Source organism: Dendrobium catenatum, unplaced genomic scaffold (assembly GCF_001605985.2).
Source record: "Dendrobium catenatum unplaced genomic scaffold, ASM160598v2 fragScaff_scaffold_847, whole genome shotgun sequence".
Classification (NCBI taxonomy): domain Eukaryota; kingdom Viridiplantae; phylum Streptophyta; class Magnoliopsida; order Asparagales; family Orchidaceae; genus Dendrobium; species Dendrobium catenatum.
The window spans coordinates 3,185,026-3,207,151 of record NW_021319309.1 but is presented as its reverse complement, the minus strand read 5'-3'; the positions used below and the strand labels follow the sequence as shown (position 1 = coordinate 3,207,151).

The window sequence follows — 22,126 nt, the reverse complement described above, 5'->3', positions numbered from 1 at the left end:
AGAAAGACATTGGAGATATCTAGTTGGAGAATTTCTCAATTTTGATGGAGTTCAATGATGAGTAAGATAAAAATCACCGTAATCTTTGGCAACTTCAGTAAAGGAATTGATAAAACTAAGCAATGTTGTTGTTTATAATCTTTGAGCTATAAGATAAACTTTGTATGTTTTGATAAGTAGTGGAGGGGGCTAGTCGATGTCTCTTGCTATTGTAGCGCAAGAAACTCTTGTGGTATGGCTTGACACCAATACATCAATACGTATTTTATTGAAAGCAATAAAAAAACAGCAACTAAGCCTTAGTCCAACATAATTATAGTTTCAATTTGAAAAATAAAATAACGAAAAAAACTATAATTTTGACTCAAGACATATTTAAGGCCAGCTAATAATATTTGAATACTTTTAATAGTTATTAATTATGATAATTATCAATATATATATATATAATTTTACTTCAGGCTCTATCCGAACCAATATATTTAATTTTTAAATAATTTTCTACCATGGCTATGCCACAGCCTAACAAAGGTTTGTTTCTCGGTTTAACTGAATAAGAAAATTTATAGGGTTTTTTAAAATATCAAAATTTTATTTGAAAAAAACAAAACATTGTTAGAATAGATTGAGATTTATCGTACTGTTATCCTCGTTTGATTTCATTGAATAAATAGTATTGATTTCCGACTGCTAAGTGCACATCAGTATTGTATTATTTGGTAGTTAATTTTTCTTTCATTAAAATGCATATTTTTTTTACTTTATGTTATTTTTCATTGTTCAAATAAAACTTTGAGCTTCGCGGTTACTCTCCATACTCGTTGATTTTCTCACTTTGTTCTCTCACTCTAACCAGCTAAACCTTTTAGTAGGGTCAATTGTCACCCATGAACAAGTTCTTTGAATCCAACAATTACATTCTATTTGATATAGTTACTAAAAATAATTTTAATCACATAAACTTCACAATAATACTAAATAATAATTAAAGAGAAATATGAAAGTTAACTGAAAAAATAAATTTTGAATGGACCTGTGTCTACCTTCGGTCCCAAAAAAAAATGCCTATAGATTTATATAGCACTATATAATCAACGTGAAATTAATAATTTTTGTAGTATGAGTATTCTAATAATATAAAGTTTTATTATTTTAAAAGTATCGTATTGCAATAATTATAAGTTAGGGAAATTTGAATAATGAGAGTGCCATATATCCGTTGGTCTCTATATACGTACTATGGTGAAGTAAAAACAATTTATTAAATGGGGCACTTAATTTGGGGTATAACTTGAATAGTTACCATCCCAAATAAATGATTGGACTATAGTTGGTGGGTGACTAATGTCAGAGGATTGTAGTCGACGAGCGACATAGTTCGATGGATCGTAGTTGGGTGACAATAGTTGGAAGGCCCTAGAGGTGATAGTGGTCTGAAGAACCGTGGTTGGATAACAGTGATCAAATGACTGTAATTGGATGACAATGATCTGGAGATCATACTCAGGAAATAGTGGCGGTCAAAAGGATCGTGGTTGACGAGTGACGGAGGTTGGAACTTGGAAGACCATAGTCGAGCAACGTATGTTAGAGGATTGTAGTCAAGCAATGATAGTCAGATGACCAAAGTCAGGGCGATGATGGTTAGAGGACTGATGTCGAGCAACATATTTTATGAGGATTGTAGTCATGCAACGGTAGTCAAAAGGATCGTAGTCAGTGGTCAACGGAGGTTAGAAGATTGTAATCGGGTGATAGTAGTTGGAGTATTTTATAGTTAGGCGATGGTGGTTTGAGAATCATTGCCAACGATAATGGTCTAATAACCTTAGTTGGTGGGCGACGGAGGTCAGAAGGATCGCAGTAGGCTAGTGGCAGCAGTCAAAGGACTTAGTCGGGCAATGACGGTTTAAGGATTATCGTTGTCACTCAACAAATGCTCCATGGTATTTATTTGAATCCCCTAATTTAATCAACAATAAATATTCAATTGACCAAATATATATATAATATCTTTAATCATAAAACCTTTAAGGTGTTTCAAAATGTGGCACCTTAATATATCTAAGAATTTATAGTTATTAAATAATATATTATATAGTTAAATAACATAAATAATGCAAAAAAATCTTTATCGAATGATTTAAATTAGTCTTAAAATTAATTTTAATTATTTGTTACATTTAAATTTAAATAAAGTGTAACTTTAATTTTTGATCTAATTTAAATACGTTACTTAATTAATATATTCATATTTTATCATATTATTAAATACATAACAATTTATGAACATTATTTTTCTAAAATAATATTATGTAAGGGTTATTTGATTTCACGTATTAGAATTCAAAAGTTAAAAAAATATATACTGATTCAGAAATTTGTTGGTGTTATTTGATCTAAATTAAATCTAAGGCACATTGCAGGGGATTTGGAATGCCTAATATATATATTATAAATTTATAATTCATTTAAATTGGTTAAACTTTAAATACAATAAAAGTTTAGTTTGAGAAAGCTTTCTTAATGCTTTCAAAAGAAGCTTTCTAGTATAAATATTTCTAGTTCAAAAAAATTTTATACTAAAAAATTGTTTTAGAAAATAATAAGAAAGCCGACCCAAACGAAACCAAAGATTCATGGCCCAGACTTCATTTTCCTTATTCGCTTCCATGGCCACGGCGGTTCCACTAGCCTCTTTTATCCATTGTTTGTCATTTTTTTATTTACTTTTAATCAAATAATTCATATATTTTTTAAATATATCTATTTTAAACTGTCACGGTTTAGAAAATTCATAGTGATTAAGTGAGAGAGATTTGCGTCATAACTTTGTATAAATTTGCTAGGTCAAGACCACTTAGGTGACGATAGTCTGACAGTGAGGCAATGGCAATAGCAATGGCCCGATAATTTGTGGTCAGGTCACGATAGTATGACGGTGAGGGTTTAACATTATTAATTAGATGACAAAGGTCCAACAACATCGTTAGGTGTGGTATGTTAGCAGTGATTGAGTGCTGAAGGCCTAACAGTGGCAATCTTTTAGTGAAGATCTGACAACAACGGTTGGGCGGTAGGATGTCTATTGTGCTTATGTGCAGCTCTGAGTCTCTTAAAGTCTCTCATCTCTTAAATCTCAATCCAATGTCCTCTTAATGTAAAGAGTAAGAGACTCTTCATAAAATTTTTAGAGTGGCAAGTCCCGTAAACATGGATAAAATCTGGGACACTTCATCAAAACTATCATATTGCCTTCTTTGATCATAGAGTATTTTTTAGCATTTAAGTATCTTAATGTTGTCTTTATTCATTGGTCTTAAGTCCATTGGATTCGTCTTATCAAAACGCTCAATTTAATTATAAGCAATTTTAAATTTGAATATCATTATGTACTCAAATTGATACCACAAAAGTTTTCAACTACACTTCACAATCTTGCTTTGGTTTATTTGGATTTAGTTCAAACAATTTCTTATGTCGTTGTGATTGTTTTGCCGAGTGGATAGATTTGACTATAAATTTGTTGAAATCAAAACTTAAATGATTGTGAACTCAATATTATCAAATTTTTATTTAAATATACATTTTGAGATACATGCATAATGATACCTAATATCTATAATTAAACAAATTAGTTTTATGCATTATTTTTTATTCTTAATTTAGTTTACGTGTAAGCTTTTTTTTTTTTGTATATTTATGTCAATTAAAATAAATTAATAAATACTCAAAACTCTAATGTAATTTATGATGACGTGGCATCCCCTCGAAAGCGCAGTGGGGCCGGTCACGCTACCAGAACACCCATCTGTTTAAGAATCCCAATCCGGCGACTTACCCTAAGACCTGACTGAGTTCCGATCGGACGGTCAGGACTGTCCACACATCACTTATTAATGTGGTTACTTCGCTAAAACAGACTATTATTGGATACATGCAGGGCAATAGTTGTGCAACCGAGAAGGCGCAAAACTAAGGGTCGTCTGCGCCATTTTTTTTGGCATCATAACCAGCGCTGATCCGTCGTTTTCGCCATGGATGTGAAAAAGCCAATCCATTGATCGTAATTCTCTCTCTCTCTCTCGCTCGCTCTCTGTTGATATTCAGTGTTATTTGGTGCCAGCACACGAACTCGAAACCTAGAAGGTCCCATTTCGATTGCCCTTCTGTTATGCTAACATTTTTTTCCGAAATCTCTACCCTAATTTTATGCTAATGGCGCAGGAATTGGATCATCGGGAAGCGAAGATGGGCGGCGGCCAGTTGATCTCCGTTCACCCCGAAGAGCTCACCTTTGAGGGTAATATTTTCCCTTTCCATTCTCCTTCTTATATTGCTATTTTGGGTATTTTTTTTAGCATCATTATGGTTGCTATTTATAAATTTTTTATCTTAGTTGAGCTAGAGAAACCAGCCTATTGCAATCTCAAGATTGTCAACAATAGCGAGCACCATGTCGCCTTTAAGGTCGGAAACTTTTTCGTGTTCTCTATGTTTGCTCCGAACCAGGCAAAGTTTCGATATAATTGGGGATTTGTAAATTTGCTAGGTCAAGACCACTTCTCCAAAGAAGTATTTTGTGCGGCCTAATACCAGCGTTGTTCAGCCTTGGGATTCATGCACTATTACTGGTTGTGATCCAAATTCTATATATTGTTTGTGTTTTGTTCCCTTTGTTTGGATTTTCTTTGATGATTGATTTGCTTTTGTGTTTTTTGTTAATTGTGATTCGTAGTCACCCTTCAAGCTCAACAGGAGTACCCACCAGACATGCAGTGCAAGGACAAGTTTCTTGTTCAAAGCACAAAAGTGCCACCAACCATTGAATTTGATGAGATCCCTCCCGATACGGTGCGAATGGTTGTTTTAACTTTTAAGGTGGGATTGTTTGTTTTTAATTAATGTAATTTTATGCTCTTTGTGATTGTGTGCAGTTCATTAAGGATGAGGAGAAGGTGATAGAGGAATGCAAGCTTAGGGTGGTTTTTGTTACTCCAAAATCTCGTAATGCAAATTTTGAGGGAGAATCAGGAATCATCTCTGCAACTAAGCTTGCAATGGGAAGTTCTGATGTAAGATATCCTATTTTTTGTTTTTTAGAGCTTCGATAAGTTGTACTGTGAATAGTTTTTATTTGCTTCCTCTGATGCTTTTGCATATATATAGAAGTACATTGAGCTATTTTGTTATTCAATCGACTGTTGACTGCTGGATTAAATTTTTTAATGTATTTCAATAATGTCTTTTCTTCAGTAAAATAGAACTAATTCATGCAATCACCTGTAGAACTTTACTTGTGATGATTAAAAAGGCTCTCTACCACCTTTCCCTTAGCCCAAGGCCCCTTTGTCTTTAAATTGGGTCAATATATTGCACTTTTCATCATTGGAGATTCCCAAGTTTGTTGTTTATGCTAGTGAATTTGCTAATGCAAAATCAGCTTAAGTGGAATGAATATTATTGCCATTTAGGGTTTGTTTGAGGTGGTTGTAGTTGCTTGTAAAAGTATATGTAAAATTCTTATAGAGAAATGGACTTTTTAAAAGCTACTTTTTGAAAAAATAGAACTAATTTTTAATAGTTAATACATTCTAATGAATCTGATTATAAAAAGTTGCATCTCATTATAAAATTTCTAAAATGTATTAACATAATTGTAGTCAAATAAAATTGTAACAATTTTTTGGGAAGCAAAGTTGTGAAAAAGCTACCCAAACTGTACTTGGAGTTGAATTTATTGCTATGCAATGTTTAGGAGTCTGTTGGGAATTGGTATCTTTTTATTTTTATTTTTTATTTTTATATTATTTTATTTATATTTTGACAGAAAATAAAATATACTTATTATCTTAAAAAACATGCTTTTGTTTATTAACCCGGTTACCGCCATTGGTAGCCGACAAGACGATAATGGCGGTGTTGGTTTGCTGGTGATGGTATTGACCGGTGGCTGGCAATATAGTTATTTTTAAAAATATTCGAAATATCTGAAGTTTGGTTTGAGTATTTTTAAAAATAAATAATATTAAAGTTCAAAATTACAATAAGTAAACAAAATTTTTAATAGTTTTAGAAGGTTAGCTCTTGCTGCTTTTTTCTTGTATCATAATGCTACATTAAAGAGAAATGTGATGGTGGTCCCAACAAAGATAAAGGCATCAATCTATTTCTTAACGATGTGTCATAGTATGATAGGGAAAGTAATATGGCATTTATAGTTGTTCTTGGTTAGTAATTTGCCATAGTTAATGGTAGTCAGGTAGTATAACAATTTTAATCATCAATATATTCAATGATGTTGCTTTAGACTCTAGTGAGGTAAACGTAAGTAGCAGTAACGTGTTCACTATTCCAATTTTTTATCCCATTGTGACAAATACTGATTTTGAAGTTGTACTTACTTTTGCAGGTTCTTGCATTGCAGCGCCTAAGAGAGGAAAGAGATTCTATTCTTCAACAAAATAAAATGTTGCAGCGAGAACTAGTATGGTGCTTTTGTTTGCTCTTCATCTTTTTGCTTGTCTAGCGCTCATTTATTTCTTCAAATTTTATAGACTTCAAGCATTATTGTTTTATGCACTCTGTAGGACACAATGGGGAAAAAGGATTCATGTAGCCGACCTCACATAGTGGGATAAAGGCTTGATGTTGTTGTTGTTGTTGCACTCTGTAGAAGAGGTTAGGATTAGATCAGTAATTAAGATTTTAAAGAGCTTATTTGAAGTAGGATTTAGGACTGGATCCTGAGCTTGAAGGCCTTGTCATGTATCTTAAATAAGGATTGCAAGTTCAGCCAATGGGTCAAGACAAGTAGGTAGTTTAGGATTTATTTCTTTACGGAGAAAAATCATTACACAACAACAACAACATTAACATTAAGCCTTTGTCCTACTACGTGGGGTAGGCTACATGAATCTTTTTTCTCCGTTGTGTCCTGTTAAAAATCAAATTCTCATTTAAACCTAATAAAGAAAGATCATTGCTAAAATTTTTTAATCAAGTCTTTTTAGGTCTACCTCTACCTTTCTTAATATAAGTCAAATATAATACCTCTACTTTCCTAACCGGGTCATTGAAAGGCCGTTGATTTGACTAAACCATCTAAGGCAACTCTCTCTAATCTTATCTTCCACTGGAGCTACTCCAACCTTTTTAGGCATATGCTCATTTTGTGTCTGGGTCATCGGAATCCTTATGGAGAATAATCATTAATCCCTTTAAATTTTCTTTATTAACAAACTGATGACTTTTAATAGGACACAATGGAGAAAAAAGATTCATGTAGCCGACCCCACGTAGTGGGATAAATGCTTGATGTTGTTGTTGTTGTAACAAACTAATGTACCATGAAATCACTCGTTTTTCTTAGTAGAATTATTAGTATTTACTCATCATTATTACGTAACACCGCCAAAATGCTGACCAACTTAGCACTAAAACCGCATCATTAACTGTTATTATTTTTTTCTTCAAGAATCTTAGTTTCATCAATTTTGTCAGCAAAAGATCCAATTTTTTAAAACTAAACTTTGTTAGTATCTGTTTTACATTATACCTGAAGCTTTTGCTTATTTTTATTATTGTGTAACTTTTAAAGCTAACTCTATAGGAAAATGGAAGAGCTTAAATGCCTCTTAAAATTAAGGCTTCGTTTGGGACGGATTTTTTACTGCTTCTTACAGCAGCTTCTTAATACAAAAATTATATTTTTTTATTAAAAAATGCTTTAAAAAGGAGTAAGAAAGCCGTCCGAAACGAAGCCTAAATTTCCCTAAATCATCTGGTTTATTTTATATAAAGAAAATCGATACATGTTGCTTGGATCTGTTTGTGCTTTGTAAGTTCTTATCAAGAGTACTATATTTCAGGAACTGCTAGAGAGACGTAGAAGTCGCAGAAGTGATGAGGGCTTTTCATTGACATTCGCTGCCTTTGTTGGGTTCATTGGATTATTTATTGGCTTTATACTTAACTTTGCACTATCCTCACACTCTACTGCGTAACATAGCTTGGTTTGGCGGTGCAATGTTTCTTTAATTTTCACATTATTTTATTCCTTCGTTTGTTCTTGAACCAGACGTGTTTTGTTGCTTGCATTATGTTGGGAAATAATCTAAGCATTGGAATTTAATGCTACTGTAATTTTTTCAATGATTGAGCTGTGAGAGGCTTGAAAAGATTATATAATTTCATAGAATTATTTTCATCCAAGTGTTTTTTCGGAGTTTTTTTTCTTGTATGTAGAGCCTCATTGTTTCTGAAAAATTATTCTACGCTGAAGCAGAACCAGTCCGGATGCCTATACTCGTTGCTCGGTATAACTGGGTACTGGGCGTCGATACCGCTTGGTATCGTGGCTCGGTACGGCTGACGTGGCTCATTTTGATTGGTATTCGGATGTAGAGCTGCATTCGGCGTTTGCACTGAATAATCTCTCGTTGTTTCCATTCATTTGTTGTAATTATCAGTTTACTGAAGAGTATTGTTACCTTTTCTTAACTAGAATGCCGGTAGTAAATATTATCCCAATTATTTGGAGATCAATAGAGCAAAATATATGGAGTAAATTTGTTATTGAGGTGTAGGAGAGAGCATCGAGTGGGATGAGGGAGTTCAGGCTTGAGAGTGATGAGATTGAGGGAAGGAGTTGGGTAGTTAGGGAATATACTTACTTTATTTAGGGGGGTGTTTGATTGCCTAAAAAGGAATGCACTGTAAAATGATTATAGTCTATTTGAAATATTTTGGAGTTGTTTGATTGAGTGAAATAAATGCCGGTTTTTATATTTTTTTGTTTGGCTTGAAGTAAAGTGAATACATCGACAGCCGGTGTTGATGGGGGTGGCTGACAGGGGCGAGCGGTAGCTATCGAGGGCTGGCGGCCCTCAACGGTGGCGGTGGATGGGAGCCATGTCGATGAGTTTCCAGTGTATTTGGAAATCGTCTAAATTTGATGAATTTCAAATATACTGAATTTGAATTAGATGGTGAATTCATTTTACTTCAAAATCTTACTATGCATTGCTTTTACTATAAACCGAACACCAATCTTTTAAAACCCTTGTGTTTGGAATGCATTACACTCCTAATGCAACAAACATAATAGTCCCTAGTTAAATATTATATCATTGATTATGTTAATTTTTTTCTCGCTATCATGATCATCTACAATAAATCAATATATCATTGATTGATTGATTGATTGATTGTTGTTGCAGTAACATGATTGCCTATGAGAAGATTTGATTGATATTTAAATATCATCATATTAGAATATTAATATAATTTATAAAATTACTTTTATTTTAAAAATCATCAAATTCTTATTTTCTTTATTTATCATTTTGAATGTATATTTGGGTGCACTAAAATGGTTGGAAGTACTTGAATTGCATATTCTGGCTGACAGTCTACATGGGGGAAATCATTCTGGGCAGGTACTGGAAGTCGTCCGGATGCGAATCAGAATGTGTCATTTTATTCTGTACATAATAAAAAAACAATGTGGATCGTCTTTATTCGCCTTCGGATCCGATAACCGCATAAAATAATTTTTCATATATGGGGCAGCTTTCTCACTACTTTATTTTTAAGATTGTAGTTATGCAATTTGGATTTGCTTGGGTGACCGTAAATTTTTTTTATAAGGGGATTATGAAGCTCTCGTAGGGAAATTATTATTTTTGTTTTAAATTGCTCTGAGTATTATGAATATTTCTTTTTTGAAGGCTGGATCACAGTTTTCTTATAGCTCTCAAGCTTTAATATATTTGATTATAAAAAGTAGCTTTTTATCCTCGTTTCATAACTAAGAGCATTAACAAAAAGCATACGTTCGGAGCGAGCTCCTGTCTTGCTAGGGCTTCCTCTTCCCGCCGCCTCTGTGTTCTCTCCGCCTCCCTCCTCCTCCGGCGTTGCCGGAGGCCTTTTCCCCTACGCTGTTATGGAGACTGGTCTCCTCGCTTCGGATTTTCCACCGCTCTCCCAGTCTCCGTCTGGTAAAGCTAAGTTCACTCCTAAAAACTAGAATTTGGTCTTTGCACCGGAGTCCTCTGCTCCTAAAGCTCTCAATCTCTCCCACTTTCCCGATGAGCCTGAGATTGTTCCTTTCTCAAACGATAGCCTCTCTAAAGGGGGAGAAGACTGGAATCTGTGTCTTGTGGGATATTCTATAGGTCGAAGACCTTTTTATGAAGCGCTGCTGGGGGCGATTAAGAAAACGTGGATTCTTAAAGGTTCGATTCAGCTACTATACCTTAGCGATGGTTTTTTTCTTATACGCTTCACATGCACCGAAGATTATGACATAGTTTGGTCGCGGGGAGTCTGGTTCTTGCTGGGTAGACCTTTTATTCTCCAAAAATGGCACCCCAAATTCAAGCCTACGAGAGACAATTTTGCTTCTGTTCCGATTTGGGTCAAGATACACGATCTTCCCCTTGCATGCTGGAATTCAGAGGGGATTTCAAGGATTGCAAGCAAAATTGGTATACCCCTAGCTGCTGATAATCTGACTGAGCAGAAGACAAGGTTAACTTTTGCTAGGATTTGCGTTCTGGTTGACTGCAATGCTACATACCCGGAAGAAATCAAAGTTTCTTTGGATGGTGATGTGGTTTGTTTGAAGATTCAATATGAATGGAGACCTTCCCCATGCGATCACTGTAAGTCTCTTATGCATTACTCCTCTTTCTGCCCTTCTAAACCGGAACCGCTTGGAGATAAGGTGAATGCCGGAGGTCGAAAAGACTGTAGTCTGCTGGCCACGTAATTCAGAAGGACCGTAGTTGGTGGGCGACATAAATCGGAAGGACTGTAGTCTGCTGGCGACGGAGGCTGGAAGGATTGTTGTCTGATGTCGAAGGTCAGAAGGACGGCGTCAGGTAGAAGTCCAACAATGAAAAAAATCCATCTTCAGATAGACGTCCAGCGAAAGTCCGATAACCGATAGAAGTCCAGCGTCGGGTAGAAACTTGGCGATGAGTGAAGGTCCGGCGTCGGGTAAAAATCCAACGTCTGTTGGTGGCCAAGGAGAACTCAGGTATCACTTGGGCAAAGTTTCGGCGTCAGGGGGAACTCTATCGTTACTTGGGCAGAATTTCCGTGGCTCGTGGAAGTTGGGCAGAATTCTGGTGTCCCGTGGAATTTGGGAAGAATTCTGGTGTCCCGTGGAAGTCAGGCAGAATTCCGGCGTCATTTGGTGTTCGGGCGGAACTCCGGCGGTGGTCGAGGAGAAGTTTTTCCCTCATATCCTTCTCTTCTTCTTCTCTTCTTCTTGATTCTTTCTTGGGTCCCCTCTCAAGAAAAATGAGGGGGGTCTATTTATAGATTTTATGGAGTGGCATAACCCTTAAATAGGCGAGAGATCAATGGCAAATATGGAGTGGTTATGGCGGCCGATATTGAATCCTTTGATTGTTGACCATTTATCAGACATTTGAAGATCTTAATGATTTCGGAATTCGACGATCTTGGGCTCGTTGGATTTTTCTCGTTGAGCCGCTCTATTCGACTATAAGGACGTCATATTTGGAAACAATTTGGTAACTCAAATTATGGTTTGAACTTTCCAACAGCGCTTCGGGTGCTTGATTTGGAATCATTTGGGCTCGGATTGAGTCGCGTTTGGTGTCGTTGAGTTCGTATTTCCTAGACGCTCAGTTTGACAGTAAGTTCGCTAAAATCGGAGTTTAGGTGATCCCGAATTTAATTTTTTAAGTTTCCAGCTTGATTTTGCCTCGAGATTCGTGCCCGATCAAGATGATTTTTTGAGGATATATCAATTATCATTATATCTTCAATGAAAAGTAAATCTAACAATCCATATATCATATCTAACTTTAGTCTTCGTTTGAGATAGTTTTCTTATTATTTTTTAAAGCAGTTTTTTAATTTAAAAAAATTAAATTAGAAAATTTTGTACATAAAATCTTATGATTCGTTTGGGGCGGTTTTTACTGCTTCTTAAATCAGCTTTCTAATATAAAAGTTAAAAATTTTGTACTAAAAATTTGCTTTAAGAAGCAGCAAGAAAGTCGTCTCAAACAAACCCTTAATCTCTTTTGATTCAAGCCCTTTAACATTTTATGATACAATTGCATTTAAATACTTTGTTAATTATTCAACCCGGCAAACATTAACAATAACATTTAGCCAAGAGTCATTGTTTAATGACCACAAAAGCTCATTCCCTAATCTAACAATTACATAGAGACAGAAGCACTAATCAGCTTGGAGATGGTGTTAATCTTAATCTAATTCAACAAACTCATCAGCTGTACTATAACAAGTTAACAACTAAGCTTCATGGGTTCGTAACTGCTGGAATCTCAATGTGCGTTGTGGGGCTTACAGTGCATCCTGGCTTTGTGCCATTGGTTGCAGCCATGGCCACGGGGAGCTGATCTGTCACCTCTTTCTTTGAAGCAAGATGATCATTGCTCTTTCCCCATATGAGGAAGTAAAGGCCTATCACTATAATTACTGCACCAATAACCCTGGATTTCATCATGCAAAAAAATTAATTAGAAAGTGATTAAAACAATCTAATGATGAAAAATTTTGAGTTATGATAGATTAATTCGTTAGGAAAAGACCAATATATTTGATTAAATATTTGTGTGATATATTTAATGTTTGAAATATATTACATTTATAAATATATATCCTATTTCTTGATAGATGAAAGGCATAGTTGTAGAATATGAAGAGCTTTGATATCTCATACTTAAAGTCTTAATGGTACATTCTTTTTTGTTATGGGTGTCAATTCAAGTTGCCAGTTGGCTGATCGTATTCTAGTTTGATATAAAGTTAACTCAATTCGAATCTAACACGTTTATCATATAGGTCAAGGTGTTTGACAGGAACCTGACTAACCTGAATCCGATATGTTTGACTTTTTTATCATATAAATACTGCAATTTTATTTTGATCAGCACGACCGTTTAATCCAAACTTGTCAAGAATGAACGGGGTCATTTTAAGTTTCTATATCAAGATTTCAATCTGAATCCATCTGAAAAATTAGTTGGGTTGATCCGATTCGAGAATTTTCAAATTAACCAAGTTCATCTAATTCCTATATTTAATAGATCTGTAATCCCATTTGTCATGCTAGGCTCTCACTAGCACAAAAGTAACAGCCCATGCTCAATGTTTATAGCAAGAACTGTGCATACCTTCCACGAGAGATTTCCTCTGCAAAAATGATAGATCCCATAATCGCAGTTACGATCATACAAAGAGGATTGAAGGCTGTGACAAAGACTGGACCTCTCTCTTTCATAACTATCCCTTGAACACAATAAGCAACACCAGAGCAAACTATACCCTGCAAGCCCAGGCACGAATTATAAACAAGAGTTCCTCCTTCGTTCTAATATATATCTGTATAGGCATATTACTTACAGAATAGACTGCTGTGAAGAGCCTCATATCCAAACCTATAATCCATGGCTTAACGTTTCCACGCTCCATCACAAATGCGACCGTTGCGCTGAGCAAAGCTCCAATGCCGCATATCAAAGTTGTCAGTGTGAGCTCTGATGGGAATGATTCCAATGTGTTCGACTGTGAAAACATAAACATAAATATAAGCATGATTTAGGCCTCGTTTGGAACGGCTTTCTTATTACTTCTTAAAATTTTTATACTAAAAAGCTGTTTTAAGAAACAGCAAAAAAGCTACTTCAAAGGAAACATTAATTTCAACTATTGGAATTCTATTCTCTTAAATGAAAACAATGGGAAAATTGAAGAAAAATTAGTGAAATTGAAGCATAGTTAATTACTTGAAGGATGAAGAACAGAGACCAGCTGATGCAGCTCACGAAGAGCATGGAGGTACCCTTGAGCCAGGTCATAGTTCCGCCTTGGCTAGCAGCAGCAGCAGCAGCAGCAGCAGGATGATGTTGTGCTCTTCCCACAGTCCAGAAAAACTCAACAACGGGGCCTTTGTAGAGTATCATCAAAATGGCACCAACCAGCGTTATTGCTGTTCCAATAACCTTTGCTTGACTACGTCTTCGTCTAATATTTATCTTCTCCATTCTAAGTAAAAAAATTAGAAGCAAATCAAGATATTGAAACGCTAAGTTCCGCTTAATGCACTAGTTTTTTTGGGAGATTTTTGAGTGAATTAAATGCAAATTCATAACCCAAAATCTCAACAAAAATATTAAGATGAGCCAAACTCAAAATTTTGGCTGAAAAATTGGTTTAAAAAGCAAAAATAAAATGTTTAATCTGTCCCAAACAAAGTAAAAATTATTCTATGCAGATTTCAAACTTCAATGAAAATGAGCCACGTCCGATATCGAGCTTGGTACCAAGGCTCAATACCGCTCGACACCTAAGCATAAACCGGACGCGTGGTACTGCCGTCCGGCGTCCTACCAGAATAATTTCTGCAAACAAATTCTATCTGGCCCAACTTATACATTTGTAACTCTCCTAAATCACCCACCATGATTAAATGAAAGTTCTACCTTAGAAGAATGGCCAGCATGAAAGTCATTGCTGGAAGTATGTTGTAAAACGCAGCAGAAAAGCTTGCGTTTGTCAATTTGGCTCCCATGTAATAGAAATTCTGATCTAAAACAACCCTGAAAAGAGATAAGCAGCATCAGCTTTGCAAGTCCAGTTAATTAGAGAAACTAGGTGACTAACCAGTTATAATTAGGATAAACAAAACCGAATTAGATGTTTTAAGTATTTACTCCAGCATAGCGAGGGCTACAATCTTGAAGAAGATGAGCGGCGTAATCTTCGATCTGTTCTTCCTGTCAAACAAATATACGTAATCGATAAATATTTTGAATCCAAATATCAACGCATAAGTTGAATCTGCTTCTATAAGAAGTTTTAAGAACGAAATTAACCTCTCGAACCAAAGTGCAAATGGGGCGATGATGGCAGCAGCGACAAGGTTACGGTACACAACCAGAACATAATGGTTCATACCATTCTTGAGTGTTGCAGTTGTGATTACGTACATGCCAGCATAACCAAACTGAAGCAATATGATAAACACATAAGGCTTCAGATTCTGAAACAAGTTCGCACTGCTGCCGCTGGCCGTCTTCATCGCCGTCATCTTCAGTGCCAACCCGAAGAAGTTTTGCTGGTAATGTTAACTTCGGGTTGTAAGGTGAGTACCAGCTTCACACCCTTTATATACTTGAACTGAATGGTTATTTTTGGGGGTGGGGGGGGGGGGGGGAATTTTAAAAAGTATTATTGAAATTTTAATATATAATATTAAATATATATAATATATATAATATATTATATATATATATAGAGAGAGGATAAACTCACCCATTTGCTGTGTGTGTTAATATCCAAACAAAAAAATAAAAGAAAATCCTATGAGCCGATGGTCCCAACTAAGCAACATTACAAGGAAAAAAAATAGAAATCTATACTAGGGGGTTTTGGCATTAAGGACAAAGTAGCAACCATAAAAAAAAAATAAAAAAAGACGACCAAGTATCAACATGAGCTCCAAAAGATTTTAGAAAGAATTATTATTGTAAGTTGCTTGTTAATTAATCCGGGTGACTTGCTACAACTAATAAATTTTCGATAATAAAAAATGTTAAATATATTTAAAAATAAATTAAAAAATAGAGACAGAAAGCAAAAATATAAAGTTTTAATATTATATTATATTCTTATATATATATATATATATATATATGAACATTTTTTGTTTATTTTGATATTATTAAAATTTTAATCGGTAATTTTTTTAATGGATGAACATTATACCGAAAATTAAAGCAAAAGAAAAAAACAATAAGGATTCAAAATTTTTCCTTAAACACATGCTTGGAAAGTAAAAATCATAACTTAATATTTTTTGTTTACAAAATATATATTTAAGTAGTTGACTTCTATTAAGATATAGAAATTATATTTTATACTAATTCTAAATTTTTGTTTTTGTATATTTTTTAAAATATTATATTTAATATATTTTCTATCTATTTTATTTTTAAATTATTTTTCAAATTTTACTATAGCATGTCGTCGATTTAACGGGCAACTTACAATAGTAATTTTTTAATAAGTCGTCCGTTAGTTCCGCAACAGACATATGACTAAGTAAATTTGAGTCAACATAAGTTGTCCGTTTGATGAGCCGACTTTGCCTATTTTAATTTTACTTTTTTGATACTTAATTACATCATTAAAATTCTAATAATACATGGTTTAAAATTTTGTCCTTTTTTATCGTTGGTATATAGTAGTATTTGATCATGAAGTGAATATCCACGTCCAGATTCCATTATCGTTGTTCAAATATGCAACAGCAAATGGCTTAGCCGTCTCGCAAGTAAGCTAGACTTCTAAAATCCTATCCTTCTCGCTTCCTTTTGGATTTAATATTGTCAATTGCGAGCATTATAGTTGCCTAAATTAGTGGCTTTAGTGCTTGCTGAGGCTCTTCGCGTTTTGGAATTTGGGGGTGCGTTCATCTTCGGACGGCATTCCCTTATCTTGATTGATGGATAGCTATTTTAAGGAAATTTTTATTGGAAGAAGTCTACCTTAGTCGCAGAGATTATTATATATGTGCGGATACCGGACAGTTCGAAGGTGAATCAGAATGCACCACATCATTTGGTACACAATAATACACAGTCGCGGTACACAGCAAACGGGTGAGATGAAGCGTTCTGATTTGCCTCCGGACGGCGTCCATATCCGCACAGAATAACTTCATTATGACAATTGTTAACATTATATTGGATTTGAATTTGATTAATACCGAATATATTTCTTCGATAGTAAGAAATTCACAAAATATATATATATATATATATATATATATATTGATTCATTTTTGAAGAATTAATATTATTGTTCGATTTGTTGTCTTTATTAAATAATTATAATGGTAAATTCACCTTATGTAGATTCATTGATCGTTGAAGTCATAGTGCAGCAAACAGGAGAAAGAGAAGAAGTAAAGGAGAAAATAGAGATAACAAAACTGTTATCAAGTAAGTCAAAAGATTTCAATCCTCCGACAGCCACTCATAAAAAAAATAAAACTTGAGGTATAAATAAATAAATAAATATATTTTTGAACTGCACAAACTTCGATGTATGAAAATAACAGACAAATGATATATATTTTTTTAAAAAAATCATTAATTGGAATCTCCATGCAGTATTTGAATGGAATCTCTATGCAATATTTGAATTGAAAATTCATAATTAATTTAGGACCATTTGATCTTTAATTTCAACAAACTTATGGTCAAATTGAACTTCATGATAAGAAGAACCCATTACACCATATGTGATCCGATCCGATTCCAAATGAGTTAAAATCAAGCATTTGAAATAATTAGAAAACTTCTTGATATTAATTGAAAGACAAAATGGATTTCAAATCTTGGGTGTTTATAGTGTAATTGAGTGGCTCAGCAAAAGGAATCCAATGAGTTTAAGATCATTCAATTTTAACCCTATTAAGGCACTCAAATACTATATAAATGTTAAAAAAAAGCCTAGTCAAACTTTGTTTTCCTCTGCTATGGTTTCGCCCTTGCACCCTTGCGGGGCGTTTATGGCTGTTGTCCTCCAGGTGCCTTTTCTTCTCCTTTGATGTTTAGTTTGCCTGTTTTTTATTCTTCCTCCGGCTGTATGGCTGGTTTGGCGATTAATTGGGTGCATGATCCGAATTTCTTGGACGGACACTCGAATAGTCGCCCTTTTTTGGAAGCCCTTTATGGTGCTTCCTTAGTTGGAGATTTTTCTGCCCTTAAAACCACATTTCACCGTGGCTTACCTTCCCTATGGATTTCGAAAGAAGAGTTTTGGCTTTGGCAGCACCATTTCAGTTCTCTTTGATTAGAACTCTCGCTGGTCGTAGACCTTCGATCGATGCAATTCATAAATTCTTCGTCAACCTTAGCTTATTGATTCGTTCTCTGTTACTTTGTTAAATATTAAACATGTTTTGATCAAGTTGGCTAAGGATTTAGATTATACCCTTGCCTTTTCTCATTGGTCTTATTTCATGAACAATTGCTTCATTAAGTTATTTAAATGGTCACCTTTCTTTGATGTAAACGTTGAATCTCCAGTCTTTTTGATTTGGGTTTCTTTCCCAAATTTGTGGCATCATCTTTATTCCCCGGCCCGTGCATTCTCTACAAGTTGGGGTCTTTATTTGATAAACCCCTTAAAACTGATAACACTAGTGCGTGTAGTTCGTGCCCTTCGGTTGCTCGCGCACTTGTCAAGTTGGACTTCACCAAAAGTTATCCTGATAAAGTTTGGCTTGGTCCTGAGAAATTTGGGTATGTTTAGGTGGTGGAAATGGAGGCCTTTCCTCATTATTGTGTTCAGTGCAAATCCATTGGATATTCTTCTTCGAAATGTCATAGTTTACACCATCTTCATAACGTGAAGTCTGTAAATGCTTTATCTAAAATCCATAAGGCTACTGAGGTGCCATTGCCTCTTATGTTGGATATCAGAGCAGCTGTCATTGACATTTCAGGTGCCAATAACTGTTCGCCTCATCCGAATGTTTGTTTGTCTCTGTCCCCTACCGACCTTATGGGTAATTTGGGGAATGTTATAGTTTCTTTAGATGTTCCATCTAAGGATGTTGTTGATAACCAGAATAACTCTATGAATATTTGTCATTCTCTTGTTGATGGTGAGCCTATCATGGACTGTGGAGTGGATGTTGCTATTGTTAACAATGTCGATGATGGTATTGGGGGTCTTGTGGACTGTGACAATGGGAGTGTGGGGATCGATAACATGACTTTAATTCCTACTAAATTTTCACCACCTTTTTCGCCTATTGTTGAGAAGGATTTCTGCCTTGTTATCTCGACAGTGGTTAATGAATCATCTAGTAATGCTAATGACAAGTCTCCTGGATCGAACTTGTCATCCCCTTTTACAAATCTGAGTGAAACTATTTCATTTATAGATGTACATATTTTCCTAATCTCAAGCAAAGATTTAAAAGCTCAATTATCGTTGAATCTGATGGATTGATTACTGGAACACTTTGATTGGCTGGTTGGGAATGCTTCTTCACCTTGTGGGGGTAATGAGGAAGATTTGGATGATCCGGTGGAGGAGTTGTATAGCCTAGATGTTGGTTGATTCATTAAAAACAACTTTATTCATGGAGGTGGCAACACTACAGGAAAAACACTCAGTTCCGATAGATTTTTCGGCTGAAAAAATCCGTTAGAAATTTCGGCGGATTTTCCAACGAATTTCTAACGTAATACTTCCAGTGTATTTTCCGTCATATATCTGGCAAATTTTTCGACGAAATTTCTGATAGATTTCCGATGAAATTTTGAATTTTCTGTAAAACATTTGTTATTAATTTTTAAAATTATTCATTTTATTAAATAAAATTAATTATACTAAAGTTTTTCAGCACATTCTACTTATATTTATGACATGCTAGAAAATTCTTAAATAATTAGCTACCAAAAATTTTCCAGCACATACTACTTATATTTATGACATGCTAGAAAATTCTTGGCAATAGAATCAGAGAGTTCTACAACCTAATTTTGCACAAAGATCTTATACAAAAAGCATGTTGATTGTCCCACTTCAAAAATTAAATCCAGGATTAGGTACTCTGATTTCTACAAATTTTCATTCAAACTGAGCGTCTCATAAATACGAACCCAACGACACCAAATTCGACTCAATCCGAGCCCAAATGAGTCCAAATCAAGGACACGAAGCGCTGTAGGAAAGTTCGTACCACAATTTGTGTTACCAAAAAGTCTATGAACTTGACAAGCTTATAGTCGAATCGAGCGACTCGACGAGACAAATCCAACGAGCCCAATATCTCCAAATTCCAAAGTCATTAAGACCTTCAAATATATGATAAACGGTCCACGATCGAAGGATTCAATATCGGTCGTTCATCCGAACCACTCCATATTTGCTCCTGATCTCTCATCTATTTACGGGCCATGCCACTACAAAAAATCTATAAATAAACCCCTCATTTCTCTTGAGAGGGGGCCCAAGCAAGAAGAGAAGAAGAGAAGAAAAGGAAGAAGCTCCTCCTCGACCATCGTCGTAAGTTTGCCGGACCAGCGTCAAAATTTTGCTGGACCACCGCCTGGTGTCGTTGCTCCGCCGGACCATCACTTGAGGCCCTCACCTCCGCCAGACCACCGCCTGAGGCCGTTGCTCCACCAAATCACCACTTGAGTTCCTCACCTCCGCTGGATCACCGCCTGACGTCGTTGCTCCGCCGGACCACCACTTGAGGCCCTCACCTCCGCTGGACTACCGCCTGATGTCGTTGCTCCGCCGGACCACCACTTGAGACCCTCACCTCCGCCAGATCACCGCCTGACGTCATTGCTATGCTGGACCACCGCTTGAGGCCCTGTGCTCCACCATTCCACCACCTGAGGCTCGGACTTCAACCGAACCACCGCTTGAGGCCTTGTGCTCCACCAAGTCACCGCCTGACGTCGTTGTTCCACCGGACCACCACTTGAGGCCCTCACCTCCGTCGGACCATCGCCTGACATCGTTGCTCCGCCGGACCACCACTTGAGGTCTTGTACTCCACCAGGCCACCACCTGAGGCCCAGACTTCCGCCGGACCACTGCTTGAGGCCCTGTGCTCTACCAGGCCATCGTCTGACTCTGTTCCTCCACCGGACCACCACTTGAGGCCCGGACTTCTGCCGGGCCACCACTTGACGCCCATAGTTCTTCCGAAGTACTTACCTTCAACAACATTCTTTCTAACCCTGGTCTCTTGCTGACTACAGTTCTTCTGACCTCCTTCGCCTACTATGGTCCTTCCGACCTACATCGCCAGACAACGGATTTTTCGACCCCGGTCTCCTGCCAACTATGATCTTTTGGATCCTTGACTCCTGTCGACTATGGTCCTTCCGACCTACATCACCAGACAATGGTCCTGTCTGACCCCTGTCTCCTGCCAACTACGATTTTTCGGACCCCTGTCTCATGCTGACTACGGTCCTTCTGACTTGCATCACCTACTATGGTCCTTCCGACCTCCATCACCAGACAACAGTCTTTCCGGCCTCCATCCTATCGACTATGGTCGTGCCTACCAAACACACATGTCTATATTGTAACTCCCACCATGTAATGCGCTCTATATGATGTACATTTCTATCATCAAGCCAAGGCCTTCTCCCAAGGAAGGGCCTCATTTGTAATCGACTACAAATACTAGTGGATTCATTCAAATTGGGCCAGGCCCCATAATTTTTCCCCCTTTTCAAGGTTTTCCACGTAAAAACTCTGGTGTCTCTTATAAACACTTCTCCCTCTCTCTTATCTGATTGTGTGTTGGATTTTCGTACAATGCTAAGACGTTAAACTATATATTTCTCTACCGCCGCGAATATTCCAGGACGCAACAATTATATTTATTTTTATGTTGTATTTAATTTTACTCTATATTCCTTTTTAATCTAATCAAATGACTGCTAAATTAAAAAAAAAAAAAAAACAAGTTTACATATAGGAAGTTGTTTATGATTCCCTGAGTAAAGGGTTTTCCATTGGATTATCAGTTCTTTTTTTTAAGTAAAATCCTCCTAAGGCCTATGAGTTAAAATGGGAGATTATAAGTCCTTAAAAGATCCATCAGCTCATTAAAAATATATACAATCTTTGAAGAAAAATCTAAGAGCCAACAGATCTTAACTATTATAACCAAAACAAAAAAAAAAAAGGAAAAGGAAGGCCAACATAAAACAAATGGGAGTCAGAACAAGACGGCAACAGCAGCACAGATAGGGAGAAAGACGAACAAACAGCCACCATTGGATTATCAGTTCTCTGACCGCACGGAACCGGTCAGTTTGGTAATTGATATTTGATAAACACGAAAACACGACAAAACTGAAATTTCCGAAAGCTTTTAATTTTTATGGTTTCCAGCGTGGCTTTGTTAACCAATATTATACAAAAGGTTTACATTAATAAAGCACTCACGTCGATATAATTTAGTTTGATATTTTAGGTCTATTTAAATTTATGTAGATTACGATGAATACAAATAGTGGTATCATCGCTAGCAGAACACTGAATGGACTTCCACCTGACT

The 22,126-nt window shown here is 35.9% G+C and overlaps 2 protein-coding genes across 3 annotated transcripts; one reads left to right on the top strand and one right to left on the bottom strand.

The window, feature by feature from the left end:
- Positions 1-3,932: 3,932 nt before the first annotated feature.
- LOC110113639 (vesicle-associated protein 2-1-like) lies at positions 3,933-8,214 on the top strand. 2 transcript variants are annotated; one of them, XM_028696838.1, is made up of 8 exons: positions 3,933-4,066; positions 4,228-4,303; positions 4,400-4,470; positions 4,553-4,634; positions 4,739-4,854; positions 4,938-5,075; positions 6,413-6,487; positions 7,872-8,214. In XM_028696838.1, the coding sequence occupies exons 2-8, from the start codon at positions 4,252-4,254 to the stop codon at positions 8,004-8,006; spliced, it is 669 nt and encodes a 222-aa protein (XP_028552671.1). In that variant the 5' UTR covers positions 3,933-4,066; positions 4,228-4,251; the 3' UTR covers positions 8,007-8,214. The 2 variants fall into 2 exon arrangements, with proteins under 2 accessions (XP_028552671.1, XP_020701956.1); XM_020846297.2 differs by having other exon boundaries at positions 3,934-4,149.
- Positions 8,215-12,222: 4,008 nt separating this feature from the next.
- On the bottom strand, positions 12,223-15,100 carry LOC110113644 (WAT1-related protein At1g44800-like). Its single transcript, XM_020846303.2, has 7 exons — positions 14,886-15,100; positions 14,724-14,786; positions 14,493-14,609; positions 13,797-14,055; positions 13,414-13,575; positions 13,185-13,336; positions 12,223-12,500 (listed from the first exon to the last, which is right to left on the bottom strand). Exons 1-7 carry the CDS (start codon positions 15,098-15,100, stop codon positions 12,308-12,310), a joined length of 1,161 nt encoding a protein of 386 aa, XP_020701962.1. The 3' UTR covers positions 12,223-12,307.
- Between the last annotated feature and the right edge of the window lie 7,026 nt (positions 15,101-22,126).